The 16132-nt window shown below is 36.2% G+C and overlaps 1 protein-coding gene across 1 annotated transcript in view; it reads right to left on the minus strand.

Annotated features, from left to right (window-relative positions):
* The window catches only part of SLC9A9 (solute carrier family 9 member A9), a 507404-nt gene that overhangs the window by 85299 nt on the left and 405973 nt on the right, over nucleotides 1–16132 (minus strand). Inside the window, exons 13-14 of the mRNA XM_016165975.2 lie at nucleotides 15668–15719; nucleotides 3742–3821 (exon numbers count right to left, since the gene is read on the minus strand). Of these exons, the coding sequence (XP_016021461.2) occupies nucleotides 3742–3821; nucleotides 15668–15719 (132 nt within the window). The remainder of the gene's footprint in view (nucleotides 1–3741; nucleotides 3822–15667; nucleotides 15720–16132) is intronic.

The raw sequence follows: 16132 nt of genomic DNA on the forward strand, positions 1-16132 counted from the left end.
AGTGAGAGCAAGGGGTAGGGGCAGAGGGACACTAGAGACCAGATTGTTACTTGAGCTTTTTCATGGCTAGGGAAGAATATTCCTCCCGTGGGGATGTGTATGATGATTTAGGAATTTGTGTTTGGGTTATACTTGTGCCTCCTTTGAGCTTGGCTAGAGTGCATCCACCTCTATGAAACTAAGCCATTCTTGGAGTCCAGCATATTTAACTCTTTGCTCTTGAAAAGTCAAGGGCCTGGCTCAGAAACTTGAAGGCTCCTTTTGTAGCAGTGTTCTTAGAGTGACCAACAAGGACCCCGAACTCATTGCCCCATATATCTTCAATAAATGGTTGAGATATGAACTCTGCACTACACAATGTAAGCAATTATAACTATTCATTGATTTAATGGTGATTTTATGAACACATTGAGATGGTGTTTACCAGCAGAGTAAGAGATATCATGGACATAGAGTTGTCAATGATAAAGTTCATTTAAGTATATTAATGAACTTTAGAGTGAGATGGACCTGAGCTTAAATCATAGAACTGACGCTAGCTATAGAACCTTAAGAAACTTAAGTTCTCGGAAACTTTGTTTCTTCTACCTCAATAAGGGTACTTGTAAGAATTAAATAAAACAAAAGGTTTGGTTATGAGAATTAAGTGAAATAATGTACTTGATGGCAAAACATAGTTTCTTTTCTCATTTCTTTCTTCTCAATTTCTTCTTTGCATTGCATAACTCAGAATTGCTGTTCACATTGAATCATTAGATGTTTGCCCTCATCAGATGTTAATTTTTATTACTTTTATTCTCCTGTAGAGATATTTTCCATGATATCTCTTTGGAAAATTTTTTAGGGGAGTGTATATATGTATTAATTATACTACAAAAAAGTTAAAAAAAACCCTTACAAAACTATGTGAGTGAACAACAGTGGCTTATTTTGTTGATAACAATGGTGAGTTATGACAGTTGTTTTCTATTCTTGGATCTAAATATTGGGCATAAATTGAATGTGAATTGAATACTGTGACAGTTAGTTTTATGTGTCAATTTTGCTAGACTACCCAATTATTCAATTAAAGTCCAATCTAGGTGCTTCTGTGAAGGTATTTTGTAGATGTGGTTAATATTTACTATCAATTGACTTTAAGTAAAGTAGATGATGTTCCATAATGTGGGTGAGCCTCATCCATCCATTGGAAGGCCTTAAGAGGAAAACTGAAGTTTCCCTGAGGGAGAGGAGTTCTGCTTCAAGGCCGAAGCTCAGCTCCTGACTGATGGATTCCAGCCTGCTGACCTGCCCTGCAAATTTTAGTGTGTCCTGCCTCCACAATCACATAAGCCAATACATAAATCTTTTTATATTTGTATGTCCATGTGTGTTTATGTGTACATATGTATATGTTTGTATGTATAAATGTATGCGTATGTATGTATGTATGTATGTATGTATGTATGTATGTATGTATAGCTTCTACTCACTCTGTTTCTGTCTCTCTGGAGAACCCTTACTGATATAGGTCCATATGAAGGCTTATTAATTCATCTATTTTTTTGTCAGTAATTTTTTATGGTGCCTCATTTGCATGATGAAATTTTACTGAAATGAATGTTGAGCAGCCCCAACCTGCATAATCAATTTCTTTCAGCCTCACAACAATTCCTTTTTGGCAACTTGGCCCCGGGGTCGGGGGATCATCCCTTCACTGGCAGGGGCCAGCATAGCTTACTTACAAGGTTCATGGGGCACATCACCTGGGTTCTAGGTGGATAATGGTATGAACATAAATGCCACATGGATAATTTGTCTCTAAAAATACAGATATATCAAGGAGTCACAGAGCAGTAACTGGTTAGTGTGCTACTCTGTAGGTGTGAATTTGGAGCATAATTAATATATACAAACTTTGTCGTCTATGTGAAAATATATTTGTGCAGTGATGGTAGCATTGCAATTTCTAGAATGAACGCACAGGAGGACAAATTACCATTAGAAGAGATATCACTGAGGGTGTATATCTGCTTTCATTTGTTACTAGTCTGTTCATAATCATATGGAAACAAACCTCTGCTGAAAACTAAGATAAAAACTATGACATCATATGAATTTAGTGCTACTGCTCTAAGCTTAAAATTTGGGTGGATTCCCACTTTCATTTTCTTGTCTTCATGTTACTTTTTTCCTTTTCTTCATTGTAAAACCTTCCTCACAACACTGTCAGAATTTGAACAAACATCTTTTATCTCATTTTCGATTCACCATTTTCTTACCATACATCTTGTCATAACCTTTATGTGTACTCTGTAGTCAATTCTTTTAAACTTTGTAAAACTTTGGTTAGCAGATACTTTAAGCGATGACAGGGGAAACTGTGTTTTCAGAAGAGGAATCTACCAGATACATAAACCAGCATAACTTTCTAACAATCCTTTTCCCCTAGAGAGATCAGGAAGGCTTTATGTAGATACCAGAGTCTCCAACAAATAGTTAATGACCAAGAGGGACTGCTTTTTAAAGTGGTAGCAACATACATTGTCCATAAAAGCTCAAAATTGAACAAGGCAAGGTATCTGACCATAAATAACAGAGCTATGAAAAAACAAAACTCTAGCCTCAAAAAATCTCTACTTTCCACATCTCTATTTTGTAATTCTTAGAATGCCCTACTTTTGTGAAATTGCTTTCTAATTCTTACCTTGTTTGACTTTTGCTTATCTATGCAATCTTCAATTGGCTACTCTTCATTCTTACTTTTTTTCTACACAGTCATTCCTCTAATTTGCTTTTCTTTCCTTCCTACTGTAAATTTCATGCATTTCTCTTGCCTCCTCTCCCCTTTCTATTTTTACCTCTTTTTCATCTTATTCTTTGAATTTCTTTTCTCTGTTTTTAATTCTTCTTCTTCTCCCACTGATCTATAGTGGCCTTTAATCATTGCTGAGATGCTTTAAAATCACCCGGTGGCTGACATTTTCTCTCTGAAAGGAGAGGGATTTGGAACTGTGGAAAAGTAACTACAAAGACCCAACACATTCAATTTTCAGCTCAGTCCTTTCTTTTCTTCCACAGCGCTTTTGCTTGGGATCAAAGATGACGACTTACACTGACTCACAATGGCCAAGCCCTTTCAGGCCTGCTTCTTAGCCCTATGAGTCACATGGCAAGGTGTACCTGAGCCACTATGTTTACACTGATTGACAGAATTTTAAAATTGTGCTTTACTGGGAAAAACTTACTCAGGTCTGCCTGGAAAACCAAGTAGTGCTATTTTGTAATGTGATGACCAGAAACATTCTTCTCCTTGGCCCACTTATTCACCCTGCCCTCTCCTTAATTTTTTGCTGCATGGGACAAAGAAAACACAAATGGGTTCCTAGGAGAAGGGTAAAGTAGCTTCGTTCGGCACTCTGGTCAGCTGGACCAAAAGTAGGACTTCTACAAAGGATAGAACAGTAAAATAAATAAAATAGATTGGTTTTTAAGGACTCTTATGATTTTATCATCTGGCATTAGGAAATACTAGGTTGCCATGAAAGCACCAGATTCATTTGATTCTGAGAGATTTCACCTTAGCCTTTTTAATTATGGACTTCTTATTTTTTGAAATCATTCGTTAGATAAGTTTGGTCATGAATTTGCTTTACCTTTCTGTGTTTCTTGAAGAGCAGGAGTGCACGTCTCAGTAATTAAGTTGTCAAAGTTAATCTGCCACACAGCAGGACCTGGGAGATTATCATTACCAAAGGATACTTATGGTCAAAGCCATACCACATTCTGAAGAGCCAAGCACTCTCCGTTTTTGTTGTGCTTTTATCCAAGTTATTTGCTTCCTAGGGAGATAGTAGAAAAAGGCATTGGATAAATAATCAATGTAAAATATTGATATAATATAATGTAATATATAAAATATTTTCTCTATAAAAATACATGTCAAAACAAATTAAATTTAACTACATTAAAAAACTTTTTCAGTATAGGTATTTCCATCTAAATGAAGCAGCTGCCATGCAAATTAGCTCACAGATCTCGCCATGTGGATGAGACTCTTGTGGCATGTCGACATTTACTTTCCTTAATAATTCTTATTTTGTTAAATGGCTAAGGAACGCCACTTTTTCGACATCAATAAAAATGATATTTCTGTCAGATTGCTGTTGTGGGAATTTTGCAGTTTACTTCTGTCAAATTTGGATGGTAATTATTTATGACTTACCAAAAGGTCAAGACTAAAGGGATGATAACAGTCTAATAATTTTAAAACTAGTTTTTATTCATTTTATTTTTGATATATCACTATCAAATGCTATGGTTAATTTTTGATATCACTCTGCTTTGATTCTTACGGGTTTTGAAATAAGATAGTCTTGATAGGAAGCCTGTAATGATTGAATATGCTTGTCTCATACTTTTCTTTTTTCCTAAAGAGCCACAGTGGGAGAGGGAAAGAAAAGAAATTAAAAAAGGACAAAAGAAAAAGTATCTGATGGGTGTTTATGTTAGAGTAGAGGATGAAATTGTGAGAAAAAGGAAAAAAGGTGAAAAATTTTTGTGAACTTTAAAGAAAGATGATAATGAACATTGCAATAAACATTGCAGTGTGGTAAGAAGGAGATGCAGTGGCATTTTCTTTTGTGTACATATTAAGAGAATTCCAGGCTTAAATCAGTTGTAATTATCTCCATCATTAAAAGTATTTATATCTTAACATGAACATCATTGCCTTATTTGGGCCCACAGTTTCCAACCCCAAATTGTGTCATGAGTTCACAGTCCAATAACAATGTGAATGTCTTCAAGAAATTATGACCCATGGAATGGTAATTCACTGGCTGCTCCAAAGCCGGCCCTTAGGTGAACCCAACTTGGTTTGCTTTTATTTTATTTATTTTAAGTTTTAATTTTTATTTTTTTTCCATCGTCAGATAGTTCCATTGATGGTTAATGATAAATAGCTGAACACAAAGGGCCATATTCTGCTCTCTGAAATGTGTACCAACCAGTGCTGCAGTTCCATCCCCAACAAATAAAATGGGAATACAAGAAAGCAAAACGTGGTCCATTTTTAGTCGTTCATTTATCCTTTGTCTAAAATGGTCGAAGAAGAGACTCGCAATAAAATTTGAAATCTAATTTCTAAATGGTGTTCCCTAGTAGCCGCTGTTCTATATGATATTGATGGAAATTCTTTGCCAATCATTCAGAAAAGGATGGGTTAGACCATGTTAAGCAGGTTTCTTATATACAGGACTTCTCAGGGTCTTTCATTTATAAATGAGCATTTTAAGTCTTCAGGAGGGAAGTGTTTCTCAAACTTGGCTAGCTGTGGAACCCATTACCCATTTCTAAACCCCACTGTGTAACAACTAAAAATCTTTTCATGAACACTAGAATCCCACAGATCTGTTTTCTGGTAGACCTGAAGTGCTATGCCTTGTTATCAAGAGTTAAAATTTATTCATCATACTCCCTCAAAGAAGAAACCAGATGCCCAGTATAATTTCCATCCTTACCTCTAGCTATTTCTACCTCAACAGAAGTGTCAGATTTACAAAATTACTGCTGCACATATTGTTCTCATCATCTTGCAACAACTACAAATTGTTTCTGAGTCACCATCTCCCCCAACAGACACAGCATGCTGGGACTCAGCTGGCAGAATAAAACTGGTCACCCTAACCTCAACTAGTTCTAACTGTAGGATATTTTCTCTCTCTCTCTCTCTCTCTCTCTCTCTCTCTCTCTCTCTCTCTCTCTCTCTCTCTCTCTCTCTCTCTCTCTCTCTCTCTCTCTCTGTCTGTCTCTTTCCACCTTCCTTTTTTAAAAGAATCATAAAGACAGAATTTTATCCATTAACAGGCACAGGCAATTTTTAATAGCTGATAATATCTACTGATGACATTATAGTCATTGAAGAAAATGGATAGAAAAGAGTATAAACAAATCCTGTTTTATAGTTGCTTATCGATTTTTAAGTAAAGAGGGTCTGTGTAGTGACGAGCACATCTGGTAATCAAGGGGCCAGGATTCTAGTACCCACTCTGCAGCAGCTCAGATGAATGATGCTTGCAGCTGTTACAGTTCTGAGCTTTTGAATGCTCATTAATTCCTAGGCAGCATGCTAATCACATTATCTAGCCATTAACTTTTCCAGTCATTATTTTTCAGGTTTCACAACAATCTATTAAGGTAGGTTGTGTTATACCTATTTTATAGGTGAGAACCTAGAAAAGCCCAGGGAAGGGAAGAGATGAGCCCAAAGTCACAGAGCTAGCAAGTGAAAGAGCTAAAATTTAAATGTAGGACTGCCTGACTATAAAGATGATGTTCTATCTGCTAGCATTTCATTCAGTCTTTGAACTTTGAGAGGATATACATTGTATAGTAGCTTACTTGGGTGGCAGTTTTCTTGAGCGGAAAATGAACTGAAGAAATTGGAGTTGCTGGTATTTGAGGTCCTAATCATATAGAGATACTATATTTTTATTAATGAAAACAGTAACAGTAACAGCTAATACTTCTTGAACACATACCATGTGTCAGAACCTGCTTTAAGTACTTGGCATATATTAACTCTTTTAATTTTTATAACAATTTGATAAAGTATATTTTATTATTATTCTCATTTTAAAGATGAGGAAATAGCAAACTTAGGCATAGAGAGGTTTCCAAGCACATCTGTGGCCAAGATTCCTCTCATCTAGCGTGTAGGTGGGGAGCAAACTAGGGCAAAGAGGTGTCTGAACAAGGATCTGAATTCAGGATATTAGATTGCTCATGGAGGCTGAGATAGAGCAGCTTCATATACCCCAAAACATAGTGAAAATGCATGGCTCCCCTCAGCTGGGTGAACTGCTGAGAGCTTTTAAAGTGTCCCTATAGCAATTTAACTTCAGTGTCAGGAATTTCTCTTAATTTCTAGATACTGGCTTTAGTAAGTTCCCAAGGTCTTAGAAACTCTCCCTGCCTTTCTTTCCCTTTTTCCTTTCTTTGTTATTTTATTTATTTATTTTATTTTACTTTACTATTTTATTTTATTTTCCTGAGTGGAATATATCAGAACTTATGAGCACTCACAAGAGAGCTTATACTCTATAGCGGCAAAACTTCTGGGGTAGTTTTTTGTTACCTGATGTGAGTAATATATATCAGGCAGAATTTTTGGAAAAATGTTAACAAATACAATCTTTTTTTCCCAAACTTTATTTTACTTGGGAGACTGGAGGTGCTATTCATTTTACTGGTTTGTAGAGAAATAAACTAGGTTCCATTTAGAATCAAACATGAGACACGTTTCCCCAGGTGAGGGAAATACCACTGATTCCCCAGCATTGACTTTCCTGCTGATCCTAGATAAAATTTTGAGTTTATGTCTTAAATAGCTATTGGCCCAGGTCTGGATCCATTCATTTATTTTTCTGAAGTTATTGATGACTTAATAACTTGGTTATGAAAGGACATCAATAAATGAGTAGAAATAAATGAGTTAGTCTACTGTGTGTTCTGCTTGTGCACTGGGGGTTGAAGATAAATATGCCATGGGAAGGCCAACTTTTGCAGTCACCCTGAAACAGAGAAGGTATCTGATGAGGCAGCACAGAGGACAAGCCCATGGGAAGGCCCAGATGGGCAGAGGACAGTAGGTAGCATCAATTTACTTGGATTATTCTGAAACAGAGATCAGCTCACACTCCAAGGACAATGAATTAGAGCAGTCATCAGAAGTAGAATCTGGAACTTGGTGGTATTTTCTTTATCACTAGCAATGGTTTCTTCTCTTTTGAGGTCCTTTATCCCAGAGGGGAAGTGTTGAACAAGCATAGGATCCAGAAGCTGAAGACCAAGATCTGAGTTCCAACTCTCTACCATTTACTGCTTAAGAACTCTGAGCCTCTTGTTTCACAGCTGTAAGTGGAGACTGGAGACTCAAGAGCATTGAACCCCAACTTTAATTTGCCCTTGATACTTCTAGGAAGCAGCATGTTTCATATATGTGCAATTTCTAGTTCCTTTATTGTCTTCTTTTTCTGGGAAAATTTAAAAATGACTGGGGCATTTAATATGCTTCCTTTGCCTCCTTAAGTGAATAGACTACAGGTTGGAAAGTGACAGAGCACATTAGGGAGTAAGTAGTTGTCTTTTAAGTGACCTCCTCACCCTTAGCATCAGCCCAGAGAAGGAGCAATGGAAAAGTTATGACTGTACTCTTTGTTTTAGGTTTATTTGGACCCCTGAGAGAAAACAAAAGACTCTGGCCTAAAATCTGTGAACACCAGATGCTAAAGCAAGAGGGAATTGTTTGTTGTATTAACCTTAATGAAAAACAGCTAAGCAAATGTAAATACATTCCTCTATCAATTTGCTAAGTGAACTGGATGAACTCTATTCTGGGATAAGCATATGGGATCACTTCTAATTTCAGGGGGATTCAAGGGATTATGAGAGAAAAAAAAGTGTTCTTTCTATTTCTCAAGATTTTATATTCAATATTAATGTCAATGCAAGTTCCATGGAATGATAAACAAAGACAAGTAATTCTCATACCAAATCTGTCGAGCTCCTTATGGAACCCCAGAGAACTTTTTAAAGTAGTATGTGTGACTGGAGTTTGATAGCAGTACTTTTGCCCTATTGTCTTCCCCAATTTAAAATTATTTATGTAATATTTTCAAGTTTACTGTCTTGATTTTTTAATTATCAAGGAGAGGACCAGATTCTGTGCTCCTAAAGAGAAATATTTCTGGATTCTGAAGAGGGAGCATAATATAATCTAAGGTTAATAGCAATTTTTTCAAATTTACATTCTAAAAGGTAAGTCATTAATTCTCAGCCTCCACATAGAATGTACTTTACACAAATATTCTCACCTTCCTAACACCATGATAAATTCGTAAATGTTCCCAAGAGGTTTAGTCAGAAAGTACATGCTTAGGAAGACAACTAGTCAAAGGTGGGTAAAACTGTCAAGATGACATGTAAACATCATAGATATACAAACTCATAGTTTAACTAAAGAAAGAAAAAAAGTGTATGTGGGGTGGGGGTCTGGTTCAAATAACTTTGTATTGGAGATCCAAAGGGAAATAAATATATATTACAATATGTGATGGTTTTAAAATGTATATCCACACATCCTTTGGTACTTTTCCTTTAAAAGATGGAGACAAATTTCCCTTCCAATTGTGTGTGGACTGTACTTAGTGACTCATCTTTAATCAATAGAATGTGGCAGAAGAGATGGTGTGTCGTATCTAAGACTCAGTCATGCAGAGCCATTGTGGTTTCCTCCTTACTGTTTCTCTTGGACAAATTGAGGGAAGTCAGCTACCATATTGTAAGGACACTCCAGCAGCTCTGTGGACATATCCATGTGGTTTCCCTGCCAACATGGAGCCGACCTTTCTGCCCTGGTCAAGCCTTCAGACAACTATACCTCTGGCCGATATCCTGACTGCAACCTAACGAGAAATCTTGAGTCAATAAAACACTCTGTTAACTTGCTTTCAAATTTCTGACCCATAGAAACTGAGATAGTCAATATTTGTTGTTTTAAGCCAGTAAGTTTTGGGATAATCTGTTATATGGTAAGAGAGAGCTAATACAACAATATACTGAAATAATAAATTCTAGATGTAAAAGAGTATTGGAGTGGAGTTGAGAAGAAATAATGAAATGATGAGGCATAACTCTTTGTAGTTTACAAAGTATATTCACAAAGGTCATGTATTTACAGTGTAATTATACACAGAGAAGTTAAATAACTTGCCCAAAGATACATAGTGGAAAGACATAGAATGTAAACCCAGATGATTTGACTCCAGAACTTTCTCTTACCTAGTATACATGCATACATGCATTCATTTGGTCATTTATACAACCTACCCATGTCAAGCACTAATCAAAGTGTGAGGAGGAGGTAGCACTTACCAATTCAGTCTTTATCCTCACAGAGCTTATACTCTAATGGGGAAAACTAATAATACAAGGTAAACAACTACCTACTATACGTTCAGAGAATGATAACAATAAAGCAGAGAGAACAGTGGAGGGGAGGCTATTGACTGGTCAAGACAGGCTTCTTTGAAAAAGTGGCACATGATCAGAAGCCTGTATAATATGCAGAAGTGAACTATGTGGGGTCTGAGGGAAAAATGGCCCAGGAAGAGGGTACTACAAGGATGAAGGCCCTGGAGTCACAGTGTGATGTGCACCCCAGGTGCAGCAGGAAGGCCAATGTGATTGGAGCTGAGTGAGCAAGGTGAGAGCAGATGGAGATGAAGTGGGAGAGTCAGAGAGAGGCCAGATCATTGGTCATTGTGGTGAACTTGATTTTATTCTACTTGTGATGAAGGTAAAAAACTCTTGAAGATTTGGAGCTTGGAAGTAATAAAACAACCATTTAAAACCCTCATTTTTCTCCCATCTCCACTCTGCCAATTATACAAGGTTAATTTTCATATTTTCTAACATAATTTTATTTTTTAATGCTATGCTTGCTTTTCTATGTGCTCTCTTAATGCTAACTTCCAATTTTATTTTTGCTTCCAATAGTCCCTTCATTAAAATTCTGTTTTTGGTTGTCATTTGTGCTTGTGTGCATCCTGGGTAGATCAGTTCTGGTCACTGCAGCTCAAGAAAGTCAGAGCAGAGTAGAGAAAGGTCCAGAGGAGGGCAACGTCAATAACTGAGCAGAGGGAGATTGAAAGGACTAGGATTTCTTCAGCCGAAAGACCAGCACTAAAAAGGGACACGACGAAATATCAGTAAAAATATGAAGGGTGTGAGCAAGATGAACAAAGACTTGTTTGCTAACTACTAGAAAATGGTACAATTCTTCTGTACAATTGATACTTATTACTTATAATCATCTAGAGTTGCAAAAGCTGGAGGAGGAGAAGAAATTAATTAGCAAATGGCAAGGTCACTTTAATCATTAAACAAAATTTCATTTTGCCTTGTAAATATTTTTGAGTATTTCTAATAAACTTATAGACACTAGGATACATCCTCCATATTTAACAATTATCAACATTTTCCATACTTGCCTCTGTGCTGTTGGAGTTGACCTCATACAATGTAAATTCCACAGTATACTCCCACAAATATTTCAGAAATCAAATACATACTAGGCTCTAAAACTGGTCTCATACAGATGAAGGTATTTTTTTTTGTTATTGTTATTGAAACTAATAATATTTTGAGGAAAATAAAATGAATGTGTCAGAGCAAATACCTTGAGTTTTCCCTTGCCCAACATCAGATTTATTTAGGTTACAGTTACTTATGATTTATCCATGCAAAAGTATTCCTCCGCCCTAATAACTTTTTATTGCTTAAGACTAAATTCTATATATTTACCTTACCTAAGATTCCACAATTGAATAATAATGAGAAAGAGGAAGTGAAGGAAGATGACACCTATAATTTAATGATCACTTTTTAAACATTAAGTTCAATATATAAAATCGCATTTAATCTTTACCTTGAACAATCAAAATACCTATTATAATCCTTATTTTGTAAATGATTAAATTTAAGTTTAAAGAATTAAAGCAACTTTTCCAAGATGACAACAATAAAAAACTCCAGCCACTTCAGCAACACCCAAACTCCAATCTCTAGTTCCTCAACTCAGTGAGACTCCTATTCCCTGCTGGCACTGTTCTCTGCTTGAACTCTGTCTGTTGCACAGCAGTTGGAAAAGGGCCTCCAGGCAGATGATCAAGGAGAATGTAGGTTCATCTCATTCTTTTTCCTTCTCTCCAGGATCTTAGTCCTTTGCTGTTATCCAACACTTGAATTCCATCATATATTTATGATACCAATTTTCCTATCATGGACAACCATTACATATTTTAAAAGTAGTTTTGTAGGGGGAAGCAATGTTTTGTTTAGTTTTCAGACAAATACATAATACTATATACAGTTGAACAGTAGGTGGGTATACTGGGTGGGTCCACTTGTATGCAGATTTTTTTCCCAGTAAATACTTCAAACCTATTTTATCTTCCTTATGATTTTTTAAATGATATTTTCTTTTCTCTAGCTTACTTTATTGCAAGAATACAGTATATAATACATATAACACAAAATATGTGTTAATTGACTCATATTATGGGTTAAGGTTTCGGATCAATAGTAGGCTATTAGTATAATTGATCTTCAAACAACATGGAGGGGTTAGAGGCGCTGAACCCTTGTGTAGTTGAAAATCTGCATATAACTTTTGGCTCCTCCAAAACTTAACTACTAATTTTAACTGCCTATAAATTGGTCCATTATTTTATGTCTTTGTTTGCAGTCTCCAATCTGTACTATGGTATACTGGACCGAGGATACTTTTTGATATACTTTTAAGGGGGAAATATGTAATTGTATACAGTTACATTTGAAATATGGGGATAATAATAGTACCCACTCATAGGATTATCTTGGAAAGTAAGTGACTTAACATAGACAAGGTTCTTGGAACAGTGTTAACAACAGTAGTTTGTACTCATGTATTAGGATGATCATGGCAAAAAAGGAAAAAGAGAATAGTGGCAGCCCTTCTTGAGTAGAATGAATTTCCTATTGAAATATTAAAGGCAGATGTGGTGCTCCAGCAAGTTACCATCTCTCCAGTGCTGTGCTTCCAAGGACACAGACTCAATTACAAGGAAAACTTCCCAGGAGAGATGGGGGCGGGTGTCTGAGGGGTGTGTGTGTGTGTGTGTGTGTGTGTGTGTGTGTGTGTGTGTTTAAGAGACATAAAATTCACAACTGAAATATCTTCCATTTCTCAAAGTAGCGTGCTTACCTAGCGTATGTATTTAAAATTTAAAAGGTGCAGGTAGAATACGCTTTCTAAAGCTTCTGGGTTTGGTACAAGCGAGATGTAATACTATTCGCATTCTAAAAGTGTTACAAGGCAGAAAGGGAAATTGTGACATTGGTAGTTAGTCACAGCTGTGAGTTCATATTTCCGAAAGGTTATTTTACTTTCCATAAACAGAGAAAGAAGAAATTCCTTTAAAATGTGTTGATTATTGATTTTGAGAAAGTATGGTCAATAATTGCCATACCAACTATGAAATTTTTAGCATTTGATAAGTGAAAATAGAGACCTTTTTTTAAAGAGGTGACCAGTGCAAAGATTATTCTATTTGTTAATGCAACAGTTTAATAAATGCAAACCAAGCGGAAGCACGTAATCCTCCTAAGAATTAAGGTTTATGCTCTGTAGTCAGAGAAAGCAACAGATGCTGATAATAAGCAATGAGCTGTCAGACAAAATGAGGGCAGAGAGGTTCATGGTTTGGAAAATACTAAAACAAACAAGGAAATAGAAAACTGTCCAGGTTGGGTGACATTTGCATGGATATTGTGTTTGTTACTTCTAGCTTGAGCCCACAGTTTCCTGTTTACACAGAAGATAAAAATTACTCCAAGGTGTGGAAAAACCTCTTTTTGAAATGTAGCTACCTTGGTAGTCACACATTATCATGAATAAATACATTTCCAGGATGCTTCTTAAAAATGAATTTCTTTTTTTTTCTAAGCAACAGTGGTTCAGTAGAAAATATACAAATTATAAGAGTAGGTAGTTAACCTTTAGATAGCTCTTTATATGTCTTCTATAGCAAGTCCCAAATGAGAATTTCCTTTAAAACATACTGAGCCTGTTAAGTTTTGTATCATTTGAGGAGAGAGTATAATTTTCCCTGCTAATGATAATAATTTAGTATATTATTGATTATTATTATTTTCCCCCTACTTTGGCTACTAGAAAGCTTACTTGTGATTCAAATACAGCATAGTATATTGAACCTGATGATCTACTTATTCATGATTTTTTTTCTCCTTGGTTTTGACTTTCTGCTCTTATTAATTTTTTTTTACTGAATTATAAAATTCTTTAAAAATATTTTACCATTATTTTATTATATGTGGTGGTGCAAGCTGCCTTGACTCCTTCATAAGAGAAGATAGGTTTACCTAAATTAATTGTTAGGTAGTTTTCATAGATACAGTTTTACTGGAGTGTCATAACAACCTATAAAAATACAAATTACCATTCACATTCTACAGAGAGGGAAACTGAGATTCAAAGATGTAAAAAACATGGCTAAGATCCAAATACCACAAGTTTTCATTGTACTATGTTGCACTATTTCACTTCATTAACAACATTTCTACTGGTTTAAGTATCTTTAGGTAAGAGTTATTACTGAATTAACAGTGGTGTGAATGAGCTAAAATAAAATATGTTTAAACTGTAAAAAGAGGGAATTAGGCTAGTAAATAGGCTTACCAATAATTATATGTGATTGTAAAACATTAGGCAGAGGAAGGTAAAGAATTGTAAAATATTAGGCAGAGGAAGGTAAAGAAATTTTTTTGTGAATTTTCTTAATCTATTTTTTTTTTTCTGTTACAGAAAAAGATATAAGAGAAGGGTAAATTTTAGACTAAAGTTTTACTTGAAAGTAGAAGAATGAATTAGTTAACCTATATGAAATGAAAATGCTTTGTAAAAGTCAGCTACCACCAGCTGCTTTGTAAAAATCAGCTATCACTAGCTAACTACTCATTACAGCCCACTGGTGTAGGAAGATGGGCCTTGGATCTCCTTTCTAAGGTCACCAAGCTTGCCCTAATCGCTGTGGCTGCAGTTAGATGTATTTCCTGGGCACAGAAACCTGTGAAAACAGCACCAGTCTGGCTTTGAAACACATGTGACAAAAATATTCAAAGTACATGTGAGCCAGGACCATCACTAACTTAATTTTCCAGCCCTTTTTGTAGAGCACAGGGTCCTTCTTTCTTTATGTCCCCGTGAACCTGGAAAGCAGCAGCACTAACCAGTTGTGCCTCATTAATGGTATCATAGAGAAAAAACCATGAAATAAAAGAGCAATGAATCCTCTCCAAATTCAGATATGATCACAACACAATTATTTAAGCAACATCATTTATTTACTATTATTCTATCATGTCTGTCTACTTAAAATTTCAGCAAAAGGTGCAACATTTCCATGCAATTGTTTAAGTACTGAGTTAAAAATGACTAATGCAAAATTGCCAATGACATATTCTACTCTGATGTTAAGTTCAAGTCCAGACTTTAAAGAATATACTTCTTTTACTTGAAAGAACAGCACATTGTTTTGAACAATTTTCTCTAAGGATTTGTAGGTCTCTGAAAATAACATTTGCTCAACTAATGCAGAATGGCTCATGTAGAGTTCTGTTTTGTTTTTATAAATTTTCGATATTTCTGTAAACCTAGACCTGATAATTGAGAAGTCATGCAGGAGAAACAGGTCTATTTATCGGGTGCCCAACATGTATCAGATGTGTATTGAGCACATCTCACTGAGATTACCTAGCTAGCAAGTTGCTAGGCAGGGATCTGAATTCTGCTGACTGATTCCAAAAGCTGTGTTCTTGCTCCGACATTGCGGTTCCCAGGCTTCCTGCTGCCACGGAGACTGTACAAGTGTGTGCTAGTTCTAAGCACTCCAAAGGTTATGCAGACGTTACTGACACCCTGAATTCCTGTGAATTTTACGGCTGTCTACAGAGGCAGCCTGCTTTGGAATGAGCCTCTTGGCCACATGTTGGACAAGCATAGAACATTCCATGGAACAGAACATCTTATATCTCTATGTCCTATGCATTGGTTTCTTTGACTTGCCTGGTTTGAAGAGGGCTCCTTCTTCAGGTCTTCATCCAAGTCCACACCAACTCTGTTAAAGAAAACAGAAAATTGGTAACAGCCTTTTTGCAGATGAGTCTTGTGTATCAGGTCACCTGAAGCAAATCAGAGGAAAGATTTGGTGGAAAACCATCTTACTTTTCTCAAAATCAAAAGAACTTCAAATAGATTTGTGGCCAAAAGAGAACTACAAAGATGGGCTTCCACATAGCTGGTGAGATGGAGTGCCAACAGTGTTGTTTGCTGCTGCCTTTCCCAGCAAGAGCCAGAGCCTGAGAACCAGAATAGGAGCCCTCAGGAAAAGACCTCTGCAACCCCGAAAACCGGGATGCTGGAGGGAAGGCTGCCTTCTACCCCAGCAGGACTCACTGGCCACACTGTTCTGGGAATGTGGGGCTCCAGGCTGAAGCAGGTTCCCCAAGAGAGAAAAAACTGATCCTTTTT

Source organism: Rousettus aegyptiacus, unplaced genomic scaffold (assembly GCF_014176215.1).
Source record: "Rousettus aegyptiacus isolate mRouAeg1 unplaced genomic scaffold, mRouAeg1.p scaffold_m13_p_4, whole genome shotgun sequence".
Classification (NCBI taxonomy): domain Eukaryota; kingdom Metazoa; phylum Chordata; class Mammalia; order Chiroptera; family Pteropodidae; genus Rousettus; species Rousettus aegyptiacus.